The following is a 24,951-nucleotide window of genomic DNA, read 5'->3' as shown; positions in this document are numbered from 1 at the left end:
CTGTCTTTCTGCACTCTTTATTGCAGGTTCGGGAACTGTGATACCACAGAGGCAAAACATTCAGAATCACTAATTTCCCACAAATATATATATACATTTTTAAATGAATACACTTGGGATAAATGTCCATGGGCATACAAGCTCTAAAATACATATGGATGATTTTCCATTTCTTCTCTCTAATCACAGAAGCAAAATGTTTACCCTACTTTTTTTTTTCTTACATAGTGACAGGATTCCCAGGACTGGAACTGTGTGAGAGTACCAAATATGAAAAACAGACTGTCAAGTGACACGTCCTCACTTTTGACCTGAGCAAAGAGGAAATGGCAAGGTTTGCATGTATGTCCCAGACAAGAGGCGTGTTAGATTACATTTGAAGGCTTCTGCGAACATTAAATTACTGAAAGATAAATAATTCTATTGGTAATTTGTCAAAAGGGATCTGCAGGAATGGCAACTCAGACTTGAGGTGATAAAAAAGACAAGGCTGGGGAGGAGATGACTGTTCTGTGCCTTGTGTATTACACTTCAGCATTAAAAGTTACATAAAGTGGCAATATATTTTTCAGCAGAAAACCTCGCCAGTTATGTTATTTATTTTATCGAAATTCTGTATCATGAGGAAAAGATTATTTCAATGGATGAGCTATGAAAAGTTATATGTAAAGGTGGTAGAAACATGTTTGAAATTGAACTATGGATATGATTCAATGGTTAACTTATTTCCTAAATGAATGAGAAAGGAAACAGGTTGCTGCAAGCTTCTGCTCTCACTTCCTTATGAGAGAAGACAGAGACACTATCCCAGAAAGAACGGGGCTGTTGTGCACTCTCGTCTCAGGCAATCATGGGTAACTGGGTGGAGAATGAAGGACTGTCCATCTTTGTTGTTGTAAGTACAATTTTTATTGTGATTTGTATCCATTAGAAAGTTCTACAGAAAGTTTTAATACCCAGATCTCATTGTGTCAGTGAATGGTTTATCTGATTATTCTGAAACTAGGGCAGCAAGTGCAGTGACACACTTCAAGAACATGATGTTTTAGGAGCCCTGTCTGGTATCTTGATTGCGATCGGCTTTATTGTCGATTTAGAAATGATCATAGGTTAACTTTCTTTTTCTTTGTTAGAAATAAATGTAAGTATCTATTTTATTTGGATGCAACAGTGACTTAAGGAAAAAGAATAACATTACATATCACTGTTAACCATGTGCACTTCAAAAATAGAAAGCAATCACAACAACAAGCCTTTCTCGCACTTTTGTAAACAAAAGTAGATGTAACTGAAAGCACTGTGGACATGTCTTGAGGATACAAAATTAGTATTAGAGTCAGATTCCAGAATTTAGAGTAGAGATTCATGAATCCTTCGTTAGGACAACTAGCATTTGAACTAAGTTTGTATATAGCTTACATGGAGTAGCTGTGGAAGTAGGTTAAATTCATTACAAGCAAGATTTAAAAGTACCAGAAATCTCACTCCCATTTAAAAGAGCCAAACACTAAGGCAAGGCAGTCCTCCTTGGAGAAAACTTAGGGACAAGAAAGTATTTCAGCATTCGCTTTTTTTTCACATCAACATGATACAAGAGCTACGCATATACAGTATTTAATGTGCATATATGATATGATATATGATATGATATGATATGATAATATTATTTTATATAATATATACAATAAAAATGTAACACCATTTATGGGATTTCTGCCAAGGGGGGTTAGTGTATGTAAATACTGAAAGTAATGCAAAAAAGACATAGACAATCTATATTTGTGGTGACTGAAATGTGAATGTCTTTGTTCAAAAGATGTATTTCTGCTGCTGTGAACAATTGATACTTACATATGACATTGTAGATGCTTAGCTCTAGTTTAGGAACAAAGCATTAGCACTTCAGTGCTTTGAAAAGGAGTAACTACGTTTGCTGTCACCCACAGTGACTTGAGGAAGTTGAAACTACCAAGAGGTGAATTCGGGCATATTTTTTCCACCAGAACTGAAATATTAACAGAATTAAGTAAGAGGCCATTAGGTTGTTCAAGTAGGATTTTTTTTTATTTCCTTTTTTAGTCTCAGGGGTATACAAGGTTAGCTAGTAGGGAAACAAACTAAAGGAGTCACCAGTAAAGAAAGCAGCTAAGTAGACAGACAGTTCACTTTCCTTACCAAAGTATTCTGCATTGTTCACTACGGCTTTATTATATGCTGACTAGCTACAGGGATGTCCGGTGCTTGATAGGAACAGCACAGCCACAGTTTGTATTGATTTACCTCAAAAAAACAGACACATAGCATCCTTAACCCCACCATACTCAATCTCCATTGGCCCTAGCTGAAGAGTATGGATGGCCCCTAACTTTCCATGTTCTGTATGGGTCAGCACCAAGGACTGTGAGAATCCATCAAGGATCACACCAAACATGTCGGCCTGCTGGGCACGCTGTCAGGCTACTGTACATGGGACTGGCACACTGACACTTTAAACACGTATTCAAGAGCATTTAATCCTGAGATTAGATTAATTCTGTAATGAGGATTTGGGGATTTCCCATATCCTGCCTTACGCTGATGGAAATCCCTTCACTTTCCTGGACTTGTGCTGCATGGGAAGGACATTTTCAGGCAAACTGCCATTTGGAACTTTTAATGATGTCTGGAGATTTATCTAGACTCACAGACTTAGCGAGACACCTATAACATGGCAGTCCTTACATAACTGTAAGTCCTTCAAACTATGCAAAAGTTTCAGCTACCATTATCTGTGTTTTGGTTTATTGCCACTCCTGTGCTCCTTAAAGCTCATTTCCACCTGCAGCACACCTAACTCTGCAAATAGAAGCACAATGAACTAATTGACCATTTTTTGAACTGTGTAGATTCAGCTATATGATCTTTAACAACAAACTGTAAAGTTTCTTCTTTGTTTCTCTTTCAGCTTGTGTGGCTGGGGTTAAATGTCTTCCTCTTTTGGTGGTTCTATCTTGCGTATGATCTCCCACCAAAATTCTTCTACACCAGAGAACTCCTTGGCGTAAGTACAAAACATACATTATCTTGGCATAGACTGAGCATAGACATAGCATTTTTCCCTATTTTTTTGTGACTGAAACAGGATCAAGTTGCTGGAGCAGCAGGTTCATGTAGAAGTTAAATTCACATGTAAACAAATAATGCAGACAGACATCCAGTGCTTCTGAATAGAAAGCTGGTATGCAAAATAGAGAGATCTCATCCTAAAGGTGTTTCCAGGTAACTATTATTCTCCTGATAATTAAAGTAAATGTGTGACTGCCACTTTATTTAGCAGAAGATGAATAAAATATTGCCATTGGAACTATTGTGCAACCATTTTCCCTTTTTCATAGCCTGAATATTTGACATAGTTATCAGCTCTGAAAAGCAATCATAATTCATCAAGTGTGTGAAAAGCAGTCACATGATCCTGGACCCTGGGCTATTCAATATAACCTAACTGGTTGATGCAACAGTATGTGTGCAACTATGAAGGTGTTTCCAAAACTACCAAGGGTCATGGCCAATAGAGAAGATTCATTTATTCATATAATTTAAAAGCCTGATCACAGACACAAAAATCACTCCAGCTTCAAATTACAGTACACAGCATTTTGTAAAAGCTCTGCAAATCTATGGTTTAATTCAACCAAGCAGGAAATCCTGCTCTTGCATATAGCTTCAGATCTATGGATCGAATTCCGCCTTTTGTTGTCAGGGCACAGACCTGTGCATGGGTAACTAGAGCTCAGTGTAATCCCAAGTCACTTACTCTCACTGTGATCTGAAACTTGAAAGGGTCCCAATCAATGCAAGGAGAGCACACACTATCTTTCTCTTCCCTTCAGTGTGTTTGGATTAATATGGTCACTAACGCCTCCTTCCAAACTGTCTTTGTCAAAATTTGAAATTATTCAGGATGTGAAGATCAACATCAAGGGAACACATGTCTAAAAGATGGGGCAATGAATTTCCCTAGACTCTCTTTACTGACAAAGGTGCACACACAAGGGACAGGTGAGAGCAGGAGCCTTAGGCACTAACCTTCTGAAGCTAAAATGAGCTTTATGAGCAAAACAAAGCTTCATTGATATCAATGTTAATTACAAGAAAGACTAGTCCTGATCCACTCCTATTGTCTTTTGGAACACTCAACCACTTCCTTTTTAAGCTGTCCTTCTGTCTGTCCTAACCCTCAGCCAACTGAAACCACAGCAGGGTATCTTTCTTTATAGCGTTGGGACAGAAAACTCTCTTGATGGCTTAAACTTGCATTTGTGCTCGGCCACCAACTGTCAGATCTGAGAGGGAGCTTTTCATACAACCATATTATTTCAAAACTGGGCATAGAAGGTGTCTGTCTGGAGGAAAGTTTTCTTTCTGCATATGTGCCCCTAACTAGGCCAGAGCATGGCTACTCTGAAATGCAAACATTGTTAATTAACTCTAGATCTCACACTCATTAATAGTTGTGATATAATACATAAATGAAATCTCTACTTATCTGTCTCCTGGGTAACTTCTTAGGTAGTTCATTTAATAATAGCATCTCTCCAATTACAGCATGCCTTGGCTCTGGCAAGGGCTCCTGCAGCTTGTCTGAATTTCAACTGCATGCTGATTCTGCTGCCAGTATGTCGAAACTTGCTCTCCTTCCTCAGAGGATCAAGTGCGGTAAGATGAAGAAAGAATTTCAAAATTTATGAAAGATAATAACCCAAGTAGCCTTGCAAATATGCCCAAGTGACAGTCCAAGTTCCCCAAATACACTGTTATTTGGGGATGTCCTCTCTGAAGAAGTAGAGAAGGCCGGAGTTTTGCTATGAGCAAGACTGAGGTCTCTATACCAACGGTATGCCTAAAGCTCTGTTGAGATACTTAGCCTTGACTTAGACTTCTTCCCTTTTTTCTTGCCTTCTGGGCATCATGCTGCTTTGGATGCGAAGACCCTGTTCTGTCTGCCAGACACCACTGGTGATGCTCACACATATTTGCCTCATTTGTCAATGATACAATGCCCATTTATAGTAGGAGAAATTAACCCATGTCTTCTGTCTGTGCATGTTCAGTTCTTACAGCAAATGTATGCTTTCACAGACTTACAATGGGACTTTTCAAGTGGTTCATAAATTACGTTCTTTCTTTTCTGCATTGCATTTCTATCTCAGAATGAAATAGCTCACCAGCCTTTTGACCATTTTTAGCTCCCAAATAGGTATGTTATGCACAACACAAAGGAACCACCACTAAGAAAAAGGACAACCAATTCTAGGTGATATCTGGGGTGGCTTTCTATGATAGCCCTGACTGTATCACATTACTGAAATCTAGATCTCTATTACAGCAGAAATAATGCAGACAGAAAGATAAAATAATTTTATTCAGGCATACTAAAAAAAGGCTTCTATTCCGTAGCTATGATTATTAGGCCTCCAAAAGGATCTACAAGTTGCAAACCTTATTAATACAAAATGGATGACCCTCGTCAGCTGAGGGAACACGTAAGAAAATAATCAGAGACAACCCACAGTGTACACTCATTTAGTACATATACTCTGACAATCAGTGTGGATGAAAAAGTGAGCTGTTTCTGCCACATTAAGCTCCTAAATTGTATTTCCAACGCTGTCCAAAGTTGGGCTGAAAGCAGGTTGGGAAGAAGTCTTCTGAGTTCAAAGCAATGAAAAAGCTGAAGACATTTTCAGAAACATAACTGGAATGCTAAAAACTGATTCCAAGGGTTGAAAATTGTATTGCAACTGGGTCTTAATGCTTCTTGTCCTGAATTGCTCATCTCTTGCAGTTTGCAAGTTGGAACCATGTAGAGATCTACAGCTTCATTTCTGCTGCCTGCCTGCAGCTGACAGCACCAGGCTGTGTGAGGAAGCTCAGGGCTCTGAGGATGTGCAAGGACACGAGGGAGGGACATAAAATAGGATTTTAAGACTGTTTGGAGTTTGTTTAACTTCAGTCGCCTCTTGCAATAAATCTCCATAGCTTTTTATATATTTGTATATTTATATATTATATACACAATATAGATATAGATCAATTTTATAGAATATATCTATAGCAATGTGTTGTATTACATCAGGAAGCAGGTAATTGTATACCTTAAGCAAAACATGCACAGCTTAGTGTGCCACTGGTAGGGACAGGACTGTGGTGGCCATGGTGCAGTGGTACAGCTGTTTATGCTTGTTCTGCTGTTTTGTCTGATTAGCTATGCTCTGGAAGTAAAACCTGTGAGGATCTCATAAGAAAATCAGGATTTTTAAATATTGTGTAACTTACTGAAGGGGTAGTGGCCTTTCCAGTAGCAATGCCATTGGGGTTAGGCAGAGGGGTGAATTGCTCAATAGGAATGTGATGGAAACTCCTGCCATTTACATTCTGCTACCCAGAAATGATACACCACAAAGTTGTTTATTATTAATTGAAAGAACAGCAGCTGTGTTGTTTTTGCATGCCCTTAATTGCTGTATTCGTTGCTGTTGTTAATGAGCCTCACTACTGAACTTAACTACAGCATTTTGCTATTGCTTGGTCTTAAACTTCTTAAACAGCAAGATCTGGTGCTCCTACCTGCTTTTTGCAAGGCAGAAAAGCAGGATGGGCACCTCCATGCTGTACTACTCTTTATTCTACAAGCCTTTTAATTATATCTCAAGGCACATGATGCAGAGAAGGCCAAATTTATTCTGGCTGTTGTTATAGTCCACTGAAGTCATTGCAGTAGTGTTAAAGTTTGTCTTTTAATCAAAGTCACAGCTGGAAAAAAAAAACAAAAAACAATGATCTGGAATGATCAGATCCACCCTGTTAGCTGGGAAGATACTTTACCCGACTGTCTACAAAGTTAATGTCCAGCAAGCACTTCGAAGAAAATTTTGATCTCTCTTAATTTGTTGTGTGAAACATTTATATGGTTCCAAGGCATATAATGTTTTAGCTTGCTTAGTGTTTTGTTACCTTTGGCAGTCAGCAAAAGCAATATAAGGACACAACACAGGATATTTATGCTTTCTACTGTGTGGAGACAACAAATGCTAGCTTTACAAGAACTTTAATTTATAGAACTCCCACTGACTACAGTGCAATGTAGATGGTGTCTCTTAGGCACCTGTCATAATCGTTATTGAAAATATCATTCTGTTCTTCTTAAGAGCCAAGTTCTTCAGCTTTTTTTAGCAGAGAGTTTTTTTTTTTTTTTTTTTTTTTTAATTTATTCCTGTTTCCCTTTGGATAACTCCAGTGACAATTTGCAAATGAATGTCTGGCAAGTACACCCAGCATTTTGGGGAAGGAATCACTTAGGAACATAAGTGACTGCTGTGTTTGGAGTGGAAGTTCTCTGAGATGACAGTTATAGCCAGGCTTTACAGTCCATTTCTACAGTGTGAACCACAACAGGATCCTGATGCTAGCTGGCAACCTAAGTCCCTACGAAAACCTTGTCTTGGCATGGCAGAGTGTGATGATTCCCTCCATTTATAACACGTAATTTAAATTTAACACAGATAAGACATATTCTTGCCATACTGCATGTTATTTTTTTCTCATTATCATATACTTTGTTTCAATGGGACATATTAAAATATAATATTATTATTATATTAAGTATGGAGTGATATATTTTTGTTTATATTTAGGAATTCTGAATTCCTAAATATTCTTTACCACCAATGTGACCAATCGTTGTGCTTAGGCCCTCCATTTTTTGTTTATGTTTTTGTTTTCCCTGCATTTAAATAAGTACGCAAAGGCATCACAAGTAGTCTGCAAATACTTTTTTTCTTCATCCCCAAAGTGTTGCTCTACCCGTGTCAGACGACAGCTGGACAGGAACCTCACCTTTCACAAAATGGTGGCATGGATGATCGCCCTTCATACTGGTTGGTACTCAAATGTTTCTTTGTTTACTGCTTTCTTTTTCATTTTAGGCAAAATTCAGGTGGGATTCAAGTTCTTATGGATATGGGCAGAGAGCTGATTTCATTAACCTAAAGGAGTCAGCATGTATCAAGGCTTAAAAGTTTTCAGTCATTAATCTGCAACTGGCAGAGAACAAAAGATAAGTAAGAAATGATACCTTTCTCTTGCACTGTTAGCAAAATTCATGGCACTGATTAATAAAGGGTATTTAGCAATGCCTTGAGAACCAGGTACTCTAGCTATATTTTTTGTTTAGGCTTATAAGTTAGCTGGTACATCTGAAAAAAATAATAGAAATTATTAAAGAAAGGGTTGTATAAACTTGGGCAGGACATTGAATTATTTTTGTGTTTTATGTGTTATTAGGTAAACTAAAGGTTTTCTATCTTTTTTTTTTCCAAAAAATTTGTCACTTCTCAATTCAAGTATCTTACAAATCATATATCTTAGAACAGTATTCAAGTACTTAGGAGATTACTTGAGATCACCACTTCACAGGAAAGGAACAGGGCAATTCAGTTTATGTAAGGCCACAGAAGTGGTCTGCAGCAGAGAGGAATTGTTCAGGGATGTGAGATCTGCACCTGTCAGGCCCTGATTTATCCAGTGATATAAAAGTGGAAAATATTTGAGAAGTGTTGTATAGCTAACCCCTGCAATAACATGTAGTGAAAATAATGTGAAACACTTCAGGTGTACTAGTTTACGGACAAGTCCAGCACCGCAAAAACTTTACTAATGACTGTTAGCCAAACAGAAGAGCAAAGAAACCCTAACAAATCTGACACCAAAGAGATCCAGATTCACTGCTTCACTCTTCTACATAATTCCTGTATGATCCTGAGAAATAATTTAAGCCATCCCAAGTATAAAATTAGGGCACTGCTCTTCAACTTGAATTGCTGAAAGCCTTTGTTGAACAAAGATGTTCTAGAAATGTTTTCCCTTTACCTCTTTCCTTCCTCTACCCAGTAAAAGGTGTAAACTTCAGATGGTGAAGCTTTAGCAATAACACACATCAGTGATCTGAAATTGTGATGAAGAGGGTGAGAGTGGCAAAGGTTCTAAGCTGCTGTCGAGAAACGTTACAGTGTTCACCCAAATGTTACCCCAGAACACTGAGTACTTGCCCTGTGCTTAACCCTAATTATTTGTTTCCTGTCACTCCTAGCAATTCACACCATTGCACACTTATTCAATGTAGAGTGGAGTGTGCAAGCACGTGTTGAAGAGAAAGAAACTCTGACAACTGCGCTCTCGAAACTTGGTGATAATCCAGGAGAAAGCTATGTCAATTTTTTTAGGCAAACTATTCCGGTAAGTGACATCAGGCTGTGAAGAATCATTATTCCATTCATCTAGGTAATCATGTAAGAATATCTCAGGAGATTTCCTATTTCTGGAGTGCACAATCTGCAATTTGAACCATCTTGCAGGACAGTCTTTTGTAATTCATTCCCCTATGTTGGTCAATAATAGTGTGGCTGATTTTTGATAATACTTTATATCTTTTCACATGAGGATTTCAAAGTAGTTTTAAAACATTTCATAAAAACAAATGCCCTGTAAAGAAGTCTTCTGATTAGGCAGACAGAAATCAAAGCAAAAGTTTTGACCTTGAGCTCCCTAAATTCTCGTTGGAAAAAAAAAAAAAAAAATCTCCCCATTCCTCAGAAGCACCAAGAGTCTGACATACTTATAAGTTTTGAGAACCACAGCTGCACAACACCACTAAAAATGAGAGCTTTAATTTAGCTTCCTAAATATGGATGTAGGACCTCAGCTCTAGAAACAGAGTTACGCAAAAATCTTTCTTTTCCCCAAGCCCCTAGTGCTGAGCAGTGGCAGAGTAAGAAACAGTCCTTGGTGTGCAAATACGTAGAAAATCCTTTATCTCCACTTCCACTTACTGTAGTAAGAGTACATTTGCAGTAAAACAAAAATGGAGTGGGTTTTCAAAACATAGTTGGCAAATTCATAGAAGATGACTTAAAGATTTGCAACAAGATAAAGAATTTGGCAAGGGAGACAGACTGGTGGTTCAGCTGGCTCAGCTTTGATGCAGTCTCTTCCTTAGACCAATGTGTTCAATTATTTTACAGAATCCCATGGGGGGCTTATATGTGGCTTTCACATACTTGGCTGGTCTCACTGGTGTTATCATCACTCTGGCCCTCATACTAATCATCACGTCGTCCACCAAAACCATCAGAAGGTCGTATTTTGAAGTATTTTGGTACACACATCATCTGTTTGTCATCTTCTTTATTGGCCTTGTCATCCATGGTGCTGGGTGAGTATTTGCATTTATCACACAATACATGATAACTACTATATTTTATTAGTCACTAAACAGCAGTTATTTTTTATGGTAATGATGTGCCAATACGGGTTCTGAGGCCAATAGGCCCTCAGATGCATGCAACAAGTTATTCACGTGCATGAGGCTTATGAGAGTCAGGCATATCAGTTCACTGATAACCAACTTTTTCTGATATTTAAACTGGAAAGCTCTTTTCCAAGGCTCCAGTTTCTAATTCTTACTTTATCTTTGTGTCCTAAAAGGAATAGTAATAACATAAGGCCTAGGATTTTGTGGGATAAATGATAACTATAACAACACATATTTATCTTTCAGACTTGGATGAGTTTTGGGGGTTTTAGTATCAACAGCATTTCATAATAGATTTTTAGCTGTTGCAGCTCAAATACAGGCAGCCGTGAGTTTCTGTAACTTTTAAATGCCAAACATCTTCTTTTCCAACAGTTAGTTCATTCCATACCTTCTGAATTATCTGAATAGCCTATTGAAACAATTTTAGGACTATGCATATGCAATTTTACCTCTTAGAAAAATGAACTTTAGTTGAATTTTTTTTAGAGAAAAAAAAAAAGCTAAATTATCCAAGCCACATTTCATAGTTCATAATTATACTATTTTATCCATTTAAAATGAAATTCTAGGTGTTATTACCTTAAAAATAGCTAAGGATTCAGAGCACTGGGAAGTGTCCTTTAAAAATGCCCAACAAAAATGACTATTCAACAACACTTCCTCTTAGTCCATTAGTGCTAGAAAAAAAAAAAAAAGACAGAAATGAGACTACAACAGGAAGAGCAAAAATAGAAGGCAGAGGAGGATCAGCAGCAGCATGATAGTCCATTTCAACTTCCAAAACAAGAAGAATGTTTGAGTAAAACATTGAAGGAAAAGAACAAATGGCTCGTGTTTCCTTCAGCAAACACCATATAATTACCATCAAAATGTCCAGACTTGTCAGCAGCTGCTACACAATGCTATCAGAAAGCAAGCATTGCTCTTTCTAGCAGTCAGTGAGTAGCATGTATTTCATAAAAGTTGACTTTTTGGTTACTTGGATGTGGACTATACCTTCTTCATTTTAATAACACAGTACTGAAAATACGAAGAGTTTGGGCAGCAGTAGAGGTCAATGTGGTTGTCAGAGAGATTCAGCTAGACTTTGGGAGGAGATAAACACAGGAATATTATTATCTGTAGTGGGAAGGATGATTTCTGGCAGTGAACTCAGGGTGGCCATTAGTCATATGCAGGATAGGTGTTAGATCACTTTCAGGCAAAGATAGCTCCATCGTATTTTGCCTTAAAAGCAAAAGACATTTTGAGTTTAGAGAAAATGATACTATACTGAAAAAATATTGGATGGTCTTTCTATGCTCAAGGAAGGAATCTTAGATGTGTAAAGATAGATGTTATGAAATAAGTATGATCTGACACTCAAAGTTGTATGTTTGAAAGAGACAGGTGTCGTATCTCAAAAGAGAAGGCTGTGTCATACATAGGTATATGTACATACATATGTATATACAGAAAACTGAAGCAAATATAGTTAATAGAAAGAAGGGGGCAGATTCTTGTCTGTTACAAGCTGTTAAAGCATTTTTCCATTACCAATATTCTTTGCACATGAGTTACGTCACAGACGAAAGTCCAAACCTTCCCCTTGTAGTAAAGAGGAAAGAGTACAGAGATTCAGATCACCCTGCCTTGGAAGTTAAAGTAAAACTTGTAGCAGAAAAAAGAAGTAATTATAAGGCTATATTACTGAAAGCTTAATTTCAGTACTGGAAGAGCATCTACATTGCATAGTAAGTGAAAATAATTGTTTTCATTCTCTTGTACAGGCTCCCAGCATTGTCAAACTCTGAGTGGATTGTAGGGCAGGGCAAAAACCACCAGGCCCACTCTTTCCCTTAAGTGATGGGGGTGAGGGTTGTCAGAAAACAGGCGGCAAATGGGCTCCTCCTGTTCCCGTAAATCAACCCAGAGGGTGGCTCCGCTGAAGCCATTGTCACTAGTGGGGAAGTGAATTGCAACTGGTGATCCTGCAAACTGCAACTCGTGATGCTCCTAGGACAGTGTCGTTCTTTCCCTTTATTTTTCAGGCAGGATGTTAATGAAACCCTTAATGAGGAAGCGATTCGTTAGTAGTATCTATCAGCAGTGAAATCTTTTAACTTTCAAGATTGTGCACAGGCATTGTAATAATCCTCTGATACGTTTGTCACTTAAAGCCAGATACACTTTTAACTTAGATACCAAATTTTGTTGAAAGATAAGAAACACAGTTTAGTTCAAGGAAATTGATCTTGAAACACAGAAAGAGAAGTCATGGAAAGAAAATATCAACAGGATCATATTGGCCTAAAGCCAACCTGAATCAGACCATTGCTAGGGAGAGTCATCAGATCTTAATCTGCATTTCTTTGCTATCACCCTCATCCTACTAATTACCATCATTCTGGGGACTCTCTCATGCCCTAACGTTGGTAAAACTCCACACAGAGGCAGGAAATAATGAACAAGATCTAAATATATTTTTTGTCCTCAAAACTGAAATTTTCTTCCAGCGCCAGCTCTGCTACTGGAAAGCTAGAACTGGAGCAATCAGGCTTCTTTATAATAAAACAAACAACCAAAACAAACCAAAACAAACCAAAACAAAGCACAAGCCAGAATACAGAGTCAAGATCATCAACTGACATAAACTGGTTTGGCTGGCGTAGCTCCTTTGAGCCAGAGGTACCTGTGCCCATTCACACCAACTTAACATCTACTATGCAGCTTTAAAGAGAGAGAAAGTATCAAAGGAGGTACTTTGGAAAGGGTTCTCTATGATTTCTAAGCTAAATAACAGTAATAATTCCTGCACTAATCACTAGGAAACTGATTATTGAGCGCACTCCCTGTTTTGTTTTTCTTATTGAAGGAAAAAGTAGGATTGCTTTGAAAAGAATGAAGTTTTCCTATTGTGACCATGTACTGGAAATGATAATGAACATGCCCCTTAGTTCCTCATCTGATCTTGTTGTTGGTATTTTCCCCTACAAACTTTCCTCCTCATTATTATCATTTTAATAGGAATTTTGTGGGTTGGTCAGAGCAGTAGAGCTGAATCAAAAGGTACACTAGCACTGCAGAAGTCCATAACTTCACGGAAATAGAATAGTACATAAACAGAATAATAATAAGTGACAGTTCATGACAGTAGGTTCATTTACATTTCATTCCCTTAATGTTTTGCAATTTTTTTCAGGCGTATTGTACGTGGACAGACTGCTGAGAGTCTGGCTGAACATAATCCAGAGATTTGCTATAAGAACTTCAGTGACTGGGGGAAAAAAGGAGCTTGCCCAATCCCCCAGTTTTCAGGGAATCCTCCTATGGTAAGAACAATTGTTTTGAGTGTAAAGCCAATCAAAAATGTTTAGAGTTTACTTTTTGTTAAATAATGTATACAGTCACTGTAGAAAGCAGCTTACTTTACGTAAAGCAATATGTGTTAACGAAAATGTATTTTGCGGCTTCTGGAGGTTCCTAAAACGTGCTATAATCCACATAATAGTTTCATATTATTAATGGATTGATAATCATTAACAGAAAATGATTGTCTCCAGACATCAAGAGCTGAAACTTCAGCTCTTACCGACTAACCAGGTTGGCTTTCATTCATGTTTCAGACAGAGCTGTTAACAGAAAACTTCCCTGCAGTAATACAGACCTGAGTCAGTAACACATTGAGAGTTTTATTCCACATTTCACCTAGCTACCTTAGCTTTAAAGTAGAGACAAAATCACCCATAGGAAAGTGCATTGCTATAACTATTGTATCCATTAAAAATCCAACTGCAATTCTCAACAAAGAAAGAAATTCTCTCTCTGAGCAGAAGCTATTTTGAAGGTGTCATATATTTTAAGGCTTCCCTACTCTGGTTGATAAGTAACTTAAATTAACTCCTGTTAATAGCATTTCCAGAATTCAGTGTAATGTAAGTTGCCATCTTCATGATCTGACTTCTCATTTTATTCTGTTAACAGACATGGAAGTGGGTAGTAGGTCCCATGTTTTTGTACCTCTGTGAGAGGTTGGTGCGGTTTTGGAGGTCACAGCAGAAGGTTGTTATCACAAAGGTATGTGTTGATGCTATGCTTAACACTGGGCAAAACATTACCAGTTTTTACAGACGGTGCAGCGAAGCCAGCAGTGCCAACACATCACACAATGTAGTCAATTAAAGACATCTCAGGTGTGTCCTGGGTGCTAACATGCAAAAATAATACTAACCACTAACATCTAAGCATAGTTGTCTCCAAGCCGGTCTTTAAAAGAGTGCAGGAAGAAGATAGCTAAGGCACTGGACTGAATCTTAGAGAATTATTTTTCTTCAGATCTAGGGAAATGCTCACCAATGTAAATATTCCACAGCCTTCTGAGTAATTTAGGATAACAAATTTTTGTTTTCAAAACTACCTGGATATTTAGGAATTCGGATTTTTCAGCAGAACAAATGTCTTCTGAGTAAGAGAGTTAGGGGGTACCTATTTTGCACAGCCAAAGCTAATGTTGAGCTTAGGTGGTAGGTCTCCATGGTGTGTTGCAGAGATACTAATGCTGGTTCTGAAAGTATGATAGGCAAATTATCACGGCATCAAACTCAAAAATATAAAAACTCCCCTGGCCTTTCCCAACATAATTTCTTCACATGGCAGTGTGTTGCATCTCATGGACCTACCCTGTTCAAGTCATAGCAGGATTTGGAGGATCATAGTAGATGCCTCTACTGCTCCCTAGCACCATGCTGACATATTGGAAGGCTCTTATACTCTTGCATACTTTATAGTAATTTTACCAAAATCTCTCTATTTCTGCATAATATGTCTGTTGTGCCTGCTTGGTTCCCTGTTGGCAGGAAGTTTCTTCCACAATGCTGAGCACTATTAATGATACCTACATTAATAAACAGAGAGACTTGATTCTCTTCTAAAAACTGAAAATAACATTGGCAGACAACTTTAGAATTAAAAAATTGCAGTGACTGAAATACTAGCCTTGCTTCTAGAATATTCCTACTGTTAATTCTTGGCTAAATATAGGTACAATAGGCACAACTATAGTTCCCATCCAGGTACAAAATGAAAACTTCAGTTTCCAGTGGTACTATCTGTCTAATTCCCTGTCTGTGTGATAGCTCTTTGTTGATACATACATCCAGCTTCATTAACACTGTGCCACTGTGTAAGGTGCACCTAGAATTAACAACATGCAAACACAGATCTGGTGACGTGTTACAAGATGTGCCAGTGTGACCTGTCCCTTTTGGAATGACTGCAAGTAGACTGTGAAAAAGGTACCTCAGCCAAAAATTCAGCATCTTCTGCAGTCTTTCACCTGGCTGTCAGGCATTGCTTCTCACTCCCAGTTTTACTGGGAACAAAGTTTCACCTGCTTTCCTTGCCTTCACAGGAAAGGGTGATGTTGGTGATGAAGGACATAGATAAAACCAGTGATCAGGGAAGACAACCTTTTCCTTTTGTCTTTTTTTTCCCCTTGTCCCTCTTACTGTAGGTGGTGATTCATCCTTTCAAGACGATTGAGCTCCAGATGATGAAGAAGGGTTTCAAGATGGAGGTCGGACAATACATTTTTGTCAAATGTCCAGCAGTGTCTAAACTGGAATGGCATCCATTCACTCTAACCTCTGCCCCAGAAGAGGATTACTTCAGTATTCATGTCCGTATTGTGGGGGACTGGACAGAGGGCTTGTTCAATGCCTGCGGATGTGACAAGCAAGAATTCCAGGAGGCCTGGAAGTTGCCCAAGTATGTACAAAGAGTCTCCGTCATAAAGCCAACCAAAATCTTAAACACTTTAAATTTTACTCAGCCAGTTTGGTGACACCTGCGATACAGTCTTTAACTACTTCCATCACAGATGCTGACCTTGGACTGCTCCTTCCAGTTCCCTCCTATGATCAAATCCACCTTTTCTTTTACGTTCTAGCATTCAGCCCAAACATGCATTTTAACAGACAAATACTTTACCTTTCTACTGTTACTTTAAATGGTGCTAACAAATATTCACTATTGATTTATTAAGAGTACTTTTGATTTCAGGATAGCTGTGGACGGCCCCTTTGGAACCGCCAGTGAGGACGTATTCAGTTATGAAACTGTTATGCTTGTTGGAGCTGGGATAGGGGTCACACCATTTGCATCTGTGCTCAAGTCTGTCTGGTACAAATACTGCCACGATGCGACCAACCTAAAACTTAAGAAGGTACGTCCTCTTCGTCACAGAAATTTCCCAGAACCCATGTAGTTGTTGGAGGGCTGACAGCCCAAATCGAAACAGGCCCAGAAAAGGGATCTGGCTCCAAGCATGTATGAATCCTGAAAGAAAAGCCCAGTTATCTCACAAGAGGAGCAGACAGGGAAGCAAAAGTTTAAAAAAAAAATAAAAAAGAATGAAAAGAGAAATACCCTAGGAGCAAAATCCTATACGCAAATCCTGTGGTCCTGGGGATTTCCACCTATGGTAGAGGTGCCATTCAAGCCATGCTAGATACAAAACGACATGCCATACTTCCAAAGCACTAACTACAGCCCATGCAAATATTGTGTGTCTTCCCTAACAACACAGAGAGCGACTCTGTCAGTGGAAGCACACTGCTGCCATCCTCTTCTTGCCTTCTGTGCCTGGAAAGTCCCTGCACAGAGGTGTGGGGTCACACTCCACCGTTATGGGCATATCCAGAGGACAGATCTGATTTCATTACCTGCTTTAATTTAACTTCCCCGTCAGCAGAGAGGGAGATATAATCTACCTCCAGGTCATTATTTTACGTCCTAACAAGCTGTTTTACAAGGATACAACTGGGGAAACGTCCTGAACTACAAATGTAACCCACCAGTGAAAGACAAATACGAAGATGTTTCCTTGTTCTTGCAGTTGCTCATTCTGCTTCACAACCCTCCCAGTGTCAAAACTCCTGAATAGCTTCAGTACTGCCTACCCATTAACTGAACTGGTCAGGGCAATTTCTACAACAACTCTGAAATCCTCATTTAGTCAGCAGACAGAAACCCGGAAACCTAAAGGACTATGTCCCCTGACAGTTTACTCTTGTTTCTTCCAGATCTATTTTTACTGGCTGTGCAGGGACACTCATGCCTTTGAATGGTTTGCTGACCTCTTGCAGTCTCTGGAGACTCAAATGCAGGAGAGAAATAACGCGGAGTTTCTCAGCTATAACATCTACCTTACAGGCTGGGATGAATCTCAGGTAACAACACTGCAGAAAATACCACTGCCTTATGTACTGAGGCAGGTGTGTTATGTTTTGCTAAATTTTTGAACAGCCATTATCCTGGGCTTCCACCTGGCTCTCAGAGGTTTTAGGTGCAGATAGGTATTACCCATCAGAAATTACATGAGATCAGCTGCTAATGTACACTCTGACTTTCTCTGTGCGCTCCAGAAAGTAGTCTTTCATCACAACATCAATCTCAGCTGACCATCCAAGTGTCTCTAAAGTAGTTACTACTGCCTAAAGCAGAATTAATGGCATTTGGGAGAAGGTAATGCACAAGATTTGAGCAATGGCAGCATATTCTTTTCAGGGCCTTCATGAGTTCTCCCATCTGATCCCTTGTATGTTGGGCGCTGTAGGTATACAAAGGAGCCGCTTCTCCATGACCCACCTGAGAATGTGTGATTCAGTCAGGAAAGGTGCTCACTCTGCTACTTTTTATGATGTTTTACTTCACTTTTGTCTCACCTTTGCAAAATTTGCCATGTGCCTGAAGTGCCATAGCTCTGCTACAGGGATAGGGTAGCAGTACAGTAGGAAGTTTCCTTACACAGACAATGGAAAAACAGGAAAGAAAGAAGAAAAATCACACAATTTTTGCTTTGGGAGAAAGTTCCCGCTCTAACTTTTTTGACATATAATAGTGCTGCAGAACTCTGCAAGGGTTGAACTTACGCCCTAACCACTTCTTCTCCTCTTCCTGTCCCTACTTAGCTTAGCTGGTCTAGGTGATAGTTACACAGGGAAGGTAGACAAGACCTCCTCATATGGATCAAACCTTCCAGAGATCAAATTGGCAGGACTTCATTAAGGTCATGGGAGCTGTATTATTGTAACTGTAGGAGAAGTTTTGTCTTAATTTACAGCTTTATTTTACAGTTCTTGGACTAAAACAGTTCATTCCAAAAGAAATGTAATTTCTGTGTGTTCAGTGTTCAACAGTTCATGGCTTTAAGTCTTGAGATAACCCAATCAGGGGGAAAAGGGGAGATGGACACTACTAGTCAGGACTATACTCATGTTAACTTTCCTTTCTAAATGCCATAAATGCTTCAGGAATGTTCTTGGTTTGCAAGTAATTCAGTGCATGTTGACATGATGCTGTCCTTTGTCTTTCATTTCCCACAGGCCACTCATTTTGTAGTGCATCATGAAGAAGAGAAGGATGTGATTACAGGCCTTAAACAGAAAACCTTGTATGGAAGACCTAACTGGGAAAACGAGTTCAAAACCATTGCAAGGCAGCATCCAGGGTAAACCTGTACTGATAGTCCTCTGTCTGAACGCCATAATAGCATAATCTTGTTCCTTTCATAATGTTTGAGGAAAGTATTTTAGAGTATTTTAATAACAATCTCCAAGTGTCTTCTAATCTGGTTTCAGACATGGACATGACCTCGAGTCTTGACCAAATTGTTTTAACCTACAGCTTAAAAAAAATCATCCATGTTTGGTGAGGTACTTCATGCAGTATGCAATTACTAGCAGATGTTTTAGAAAAAACATATCACAACTTCCTAGCTGAAGTAGATAGGAACGTCATTTGACCTCTAAATACCTCTAATAGTAATACCTTCTACCTCAAAAAAAAAATTATATATATATATATAGATAGATGGCCTTTGGCTGAGCACCCAAAATTTGTGGGAAAAATGGAACAGTTCCTTTCAAGAATTTGTGTCATAAACTCTGAGGCTTTACTTCATTGATTCCACTGAGGTCCATAGAATTGTCTTCACTGACTTCTGCTGAGCTGAGATTTAGCCCACCATCTCCTTTAGAAGCAGTAGAAAACGCCTTGCAAGTTTGAAGCGGTTATAAGTTTTAAAGGGAAGACATACCGTTCTCTTTTAAGTTCCATGACTGAGGAAAAAAAAACCTTGCAGCTACAGAACATAAGATTGATATGCACAAATAACATCCAGCTGCTCTATATTTAGTTCCTGACCATGTTTTCGTTTTCTTAACAGTTCCAGAATAGGTGTTTTTCTATGTGGACCTGAGGGCCTAGCTGACACGCTCAACAAGCAGAGCATCAGTAACTCGGAAGCTGACCCACGAGGAGTACACTTCATCTTTAACAAGGAAAATTTCTAACTCCCAAATATGTGGCAGTTGTTCATTCAGTACAAAGTCTAAAGACTGGATCTCTTTTTCTGGGAAGAACAGCCCAGCTTCTAATCCCAGTTACACAGATGCATATCCCTTTGCTTCTTTGGAATTATTCTGGCGCTGCAGTAGAGTAGGAGTCAAGTTTTACTTTAAGAAAGTGTGCGCTGCCTGCCCACCCACCCCCCAACATGCTGGCAATTTAGCAAAAATTTATTCTTCATCTGTGTGAGGGGAATTCCCCTCAACTGTCTTTATCCTCCTGTTATTCATAATGACTGCTGAAGGTTCAAGGCAGCCCTATACATTTGGGAACCAATTCACACAGAGAAAGCTTAATGCTATTAAACAATAAAGCATTCTGGCATAATGCTTGCTATTAAGAGACAGCTTATCCTGGATACAGGGAGTCTCTGGAATGAGGGAGGACTTAGGAAAGGGTGAGTAGGAAAAATTGGTCCTTACAACAGGAAATCTGCTTTGCACACCAGCATCTCTCAGGCTCCCAGATAGAAGGCTAAATGCCTCGTCCAAGAGATAGCATGGGCAGCTGGAAAGCAGCCGTTTCTCTTTAGGGAAGAAGAGAAGTGAAAATGAACCACCTGGATGTCAGGGCACCGCTGCCACCATCGCCCAGCTGCAGAGGGGACCATGAGGCTGGTGCCAAACCAAGTCCTCCACTCTGTAAGCCATAGCCCAGCTGCTTCAAACTTCTCAGTTTCACATCTCTAAATTTCTGACTTCAAGGCCAAAAGAACTCATCACTGAATGGTTTAATGGCTCTTTCGTGAAGCATTTTAAAATGCACACAGGGCTGTTGGCCCTTGTTCAGCTGCTCCTCTTTGACAGTAGTGAGGTAGGTTTGAGAAAGCAAATACCATGGGGACAGTAGCTGGAAGAGATATGAATAAAGCTTGCATGTATGCAAGAAACCCATACAAAGCACAGTGCTTCTGTATGTACAGTACAGGTAACAGGTTATTAAAAAAAAAAAGGAACCAAGACACTTTTAATACCAGCAGCAGGAAAAGAAAAAAAAAGAAAAAGAAAAAGAAAAAGAAAAAAGAAAACTTTAAAGCCAGCAGCATAGAAAAAAAAGGTGAAAAAAAACTTGAAACAGACATATTTTATTTCAGCCCGGTTCAGCCCAGTCACCTGCTTACTGCCTTTAAAACTCCTCTGCCAAGCCCTACAATAGCTCCTACACAACACTAGACCTCGCTGACAGGTTCCTGCAGTCACAGATAAAAGTGGTGACCTCCTTTTGTAACTTCACACAAGTTTGTGTAACCTTCTGGTTGTATGTAGCATATTTTACACCACAGCTTGCCAGACGGGATGTGTTCTCCCTTTACACCATTTTTAAATGTTATCCAAGCACTTCATGCTACTTTAGAAGGACAGCTTACCATTTTTATTTATTAATACGAAACTTACCTGTATGATACTGAATTGTATCACCATCTGAAGGGCAGAAGTCACAGTTGGTAAATGCTAGTAAAGATCAGCTCTTGGTGAGGAATTTTTCAATTCTTTTTCTTCAATTCTCAAAAGGGCCATATTTAAATCCACATAATAATGTTTGAAACATGCCTATTCAATCAGAACAGAGCTTAAACAGAATTTAAAAAACTTCTTCCTTGGAATAAAAAGAATTGCTACTGAAATAGAGTAAGGCTCTCACCCTCTGCAGAGAGCACTGAAATATTTGGCTTTGATTTCAATGGACATATGATCAGATTTTCACACTGTCAGAAAGCAGGCAAACTGGAAGTTTGGGGTCTAATTGATACAGAAGAAGGAAGAAGGGGTCTAATACAGCATATTTACCATTCGAAGACTCTTGGAGGGGGTGCATTTTACTTCACCATTTTCTAAACATTGTCATGTTTGTTCTTACAACTCCAGGGATCTTTCCTTTCACAGCCAGTTCTAATGACACTCCCTGACCTGCTGCACATTTACACCAGGGACTGCTGGTCACCTCAAACTCAGAAAAAAGGAATCGTGTGCATATTAATAAACCACTGTCTTCCTAAAACATGTAAAAGAGCAAGCAAGAACTTCTCAGTTTCTTTCAAAGGTTTGTTTTATTAAACACTGCTGAAATATGAGACATGCATTATCAATCATGGTCTGAAATATGAAATATGAAGGGTGCTTTTTTAATCTAGGATAGGTGAGTGAAACAGATAGCACTACAGATAGCACTGAAACACAAACATAAGAAAGAAACTAGATCAAGTCCTCCCTACTCTTCAGCAAAGCATGGATGAATGTCAGTGGTATTGTTCTCAACGCTGCTGTCTTTTTCCTAATGGAGTAAAGCCCTCCTTCCAAATGCTTGCCTGGTCTATAGACGTTCCCCACATAGGTGGTATTTCTGTGAGCCACTTGAGACGTGCCACTCCTAGATGATCATGGTTACAACACTACTGCCTCCAATGCACAACATGCAGTGCTCTTCATTCACCCTCAGGAGAAGGCCGGGGCAGCAGGCTACAGGTGAGCCTACAGGACAGTCCTGTTTTGTGGCCCGATGACACTGCTTGGAAATAGATCACTGCTATAGGCCGGCCCCCTTGCTGAAAATTTCCTCCTTCCGTGTGTTTGGGGATTTTCTGTCCTGGGGGCGGTGGCAGGGGTAGCTCTCACAATAAACAGCTTCTTTTGCTGTCACGCTGCTGGCTCTCAAGGGCCTGTCCTGGAAACAAAGGTTGGCTTCTCAGCTTTGCTCGGGAAGCTGCACATGGTATCCTGCACTTTGGGCAAAGCTGTCTGCCATCCCAACCTTCATAGGAAGCACCAGCGAGATTTTGGGAAAGGCAGGGACACGTCAGGGTTGTGCCTGTGGACAGCTGGGGGGAGCAGTGCCAGGGAGGGTGGGGATAGCAGCCGGTGGTAGAAGGCAGGACTTGACAGAGCTCCATGTTTCACTGACATGGATCAATTTCCACCCCAAAACTCTTCCCCCACCTTTACCAGGCTCCTGACTTGCTGGCCGCCAAAGTAAATGAGCAATTAGGGTTGCTGAGGCAGACCTCTGCTGCTGCCCATGCTCATGAAGGTCTTGGGGCCCCCTCCAGAATCATCCTCCCTTCCAGTGGGGTCTGAACACTACACGTGGCTCTCCCTTTAAGGCTGTCCTTTTACAGGAGCCTTCAGTCCTAGCGCTGCCTCTTCTGTAGGGCTGACTCTAGAAGAGGTAAGGACCTCATGGCACTCCTGGGGATAGGAACAGGGATAGGGACACAGCCTGTGTGACATGCAGTACTGACCTCATGCTGTACTGGAGTTCATAAAGCGGAATGAGGCCTGATCTGTCCTTCCACCCAGTCCCACAAATTCCCTATTCAAAAGAAAAATGCTCTGCTGATGGCAACAGGAGCCTGTTGTTGGGTTAGTAACATAAATGCTTTAACTAATGGAAGCAATTAGGAGTTCAGTTCAAAGTGACTGAAGAGAGAAACTGTGGCCTCTGCTCATCACATTTTCCTTCCCTTCTTACACAATATTTTGTCTTCCACATGCAGTCATCTGAATTAAGATGTTAATTAATTCATCAGTGTCCTTGATTTGCAGTCCACTGTAGTTTGCCTCACACTTCAAGACCTTGATCCTCAGGGGTGCTGGGCAGCTCCAGTTTCCATTGGCCCCATCTTAATTTTGGAAACTGGACGGTGGTTCTGGAGGGTGCAAGGCACCTGTTCATATCCAGATAATAAATTTGAGACCTCAGGATGCTCTGGGACTCACCTTGTCCTCCTTCCTTCCCTGGTAAACACTTGCAAAATTGCAAACATGGAAAGGAAATCCAAGTTTTCATAAGTTTTAACCTACAATAAGAATGCTACTCTGCCTGTTCACCATCATGCATGTCCCGGGGGAAAACCACCCTGGTTGCAAAATAGGTCTTCCTCTTTTCAGTCTTGTAAGACTTTCTCTGCTGGGTGGGGACTTTCTGCACTTCAGTCCTCAAATGGTGGGTTAAACCAAATTAGAAACAGAAAAACAAGCAAAAAGCTGCCTGTTAAACAGATGACACTTTTGAACAAGCAAGTAACAACTTCAGGGTCTCACTATGACACTTTGTCACAGAATCCTGCTCTAATTTGGGTATTCTTAAGAAATTCATGTTCGCTGTTCTTATTTTTTCCATCTTGCAGTGGGTTTTGTTTGTTTGTTTTTGCTGTTGTTTGTAGAACTCATAGCCAGGTGTAAGCTCTCACACCTCAAACACACATGTATAAATGCTCAAAGGAAGTTAGTAGCATTTATTAAGATGTTAATGGTTATAAGAGCTCGCAGGATCAAGATCCTCATGTCTGACTGTGTACAACAGCGACAGCTCCACAGGTGCAAACCAGAGCAGTCATTTCTCGTGAACCACACGTTAATTTTTGCATTTCACAGAGACCCCAGCAACCCACTGCCCTCATTTACATTCACAACACGCAAGCCAGCCGAGACAAGCGGAAATTAATAGCAGGAGAGTGGAGAAGTGTTGAAAGAATTGCTGAAAGCTTACAAATGCTTTCCAGTTCTGTTCTGCACGTCTGCTAACTCCATCCCTCCTTTTCCATTGGTACTGCTCCACCTGACTAACGTGTGTGTCTCTGCTCGCTCAGCTACCACCGATTTATCTCCATTCATCCTCTTGTACCCGTTGCTGCTGTTGCACCTTCACTCACCCACTCCTTCCTGCTCCCCAGCTCTGCAAGTTTCTTGAGAACCTCCAGTTCCCTCAGGCTTTCTGATGCTTTTGCAAGTGCTCAGGCCCACCTACAAGTGCAGGGAGAAGCACGGGGTGCAGTGCATGCTGTGCATCATGCATGATGTGATCCAGCTGCCACCTTCCCTGTCACTACAAAGAGACCAAGGCTGCAGCTAGCTCTGCATTGCCCAGACAGACAGCTTCTCTAGGATTTTCTCCCCACATTTAACTTTTTAAATTCTACAGTGAAGGAGATTTAAGAGCTGCTCTGTTCTAGTATATCAGCATGTGTGAGTCAAATTCTGTACTTTTGCCTTGTAAAACATATCTGCATTTAGCCCTGCATTTCATTTGCATTGTTCAGAAATGAGGGTAATGGGGAAAAAAAAAAACTTGCTCCCATCCTCAATACCCACACACCTCACTGAGCATTATTGTAGAGAGAGGGCAGGAAGGTCAGCCAAGGCGGGGAGTCAGACCATCTCTCTCCCGTAGAACAGGCACTTCGTAATAATAAAAGTAGTTCACAAAGCGAAGTGCCC

The 24,951-nt window shown here is 40.0% G+C and overlaps 1 protein-coding gene and 1 long non-coding RNA gene across 2 annotated transcripts; one reads left to right on the top strand and one right to left on the bottom strand.

Annotated features, from left to right (window-relative positions):
- Positions 1-764: 764 nt before the first annotated feature.
- On the top strand, positions 765-21,809 carry LOC121057084 (cytochrome b-245 heavy chain). The gene is made up of 13 exons (XM_040530780.1): positions 765-895; positions 2,945-3,040; positions 4,585-4,695; positions 7,832-7,916; positions 9,128-9,273; positions 10,059-10,249; positions 13,533-13,662; positions 14,315-14,407; positions 15,843-16,096; positions 16,391-16,553; positions 17,413-17,559; positions 18,715-18,839; positions 19,557-21,809. The coding sequence occupies exons 1-13, from the start codon at positions 851-853 to the stop codon at positions 19,681-19,683; spliced, it is 1,713 nt and encodes a 570-aa protein (XP_040386714.1). The 5' UTR covers positions 765-850; the 3' UTR covers positions 19,684-21,809.
- LOC121057087 lies at positions 21,405-24,951 on the bottom strand. The gene is made up of 2 exons (XR_005813620.1): positions 22,974-24,951; positions 21,405-22,399 (listed from the first exon to the last, which is right to left on the bottom strand). It is a non-coding gene; the product is annotated as an uncharacterized LOC121057087 (long non-coding RNA).

Source organism: Cygnus olor, chromosome 1 (assembly GCF_009769625.2).
Source record: "Cygnus olor isolate bCygOlo1 chromosome 1, bCygOlo1.pri.v2, whole genome shotgun sequence".
Lineage (NCBI taxonomy): Eukaryota > Metazoa > Chordata > Aves > Anseriformes > Anatidae > Cygnus > Cygnus olor.
Note: the sequence above shows the minus strand (reverse complement) of the source record. Positions and strands in the feature narration are given on the sequence as shown.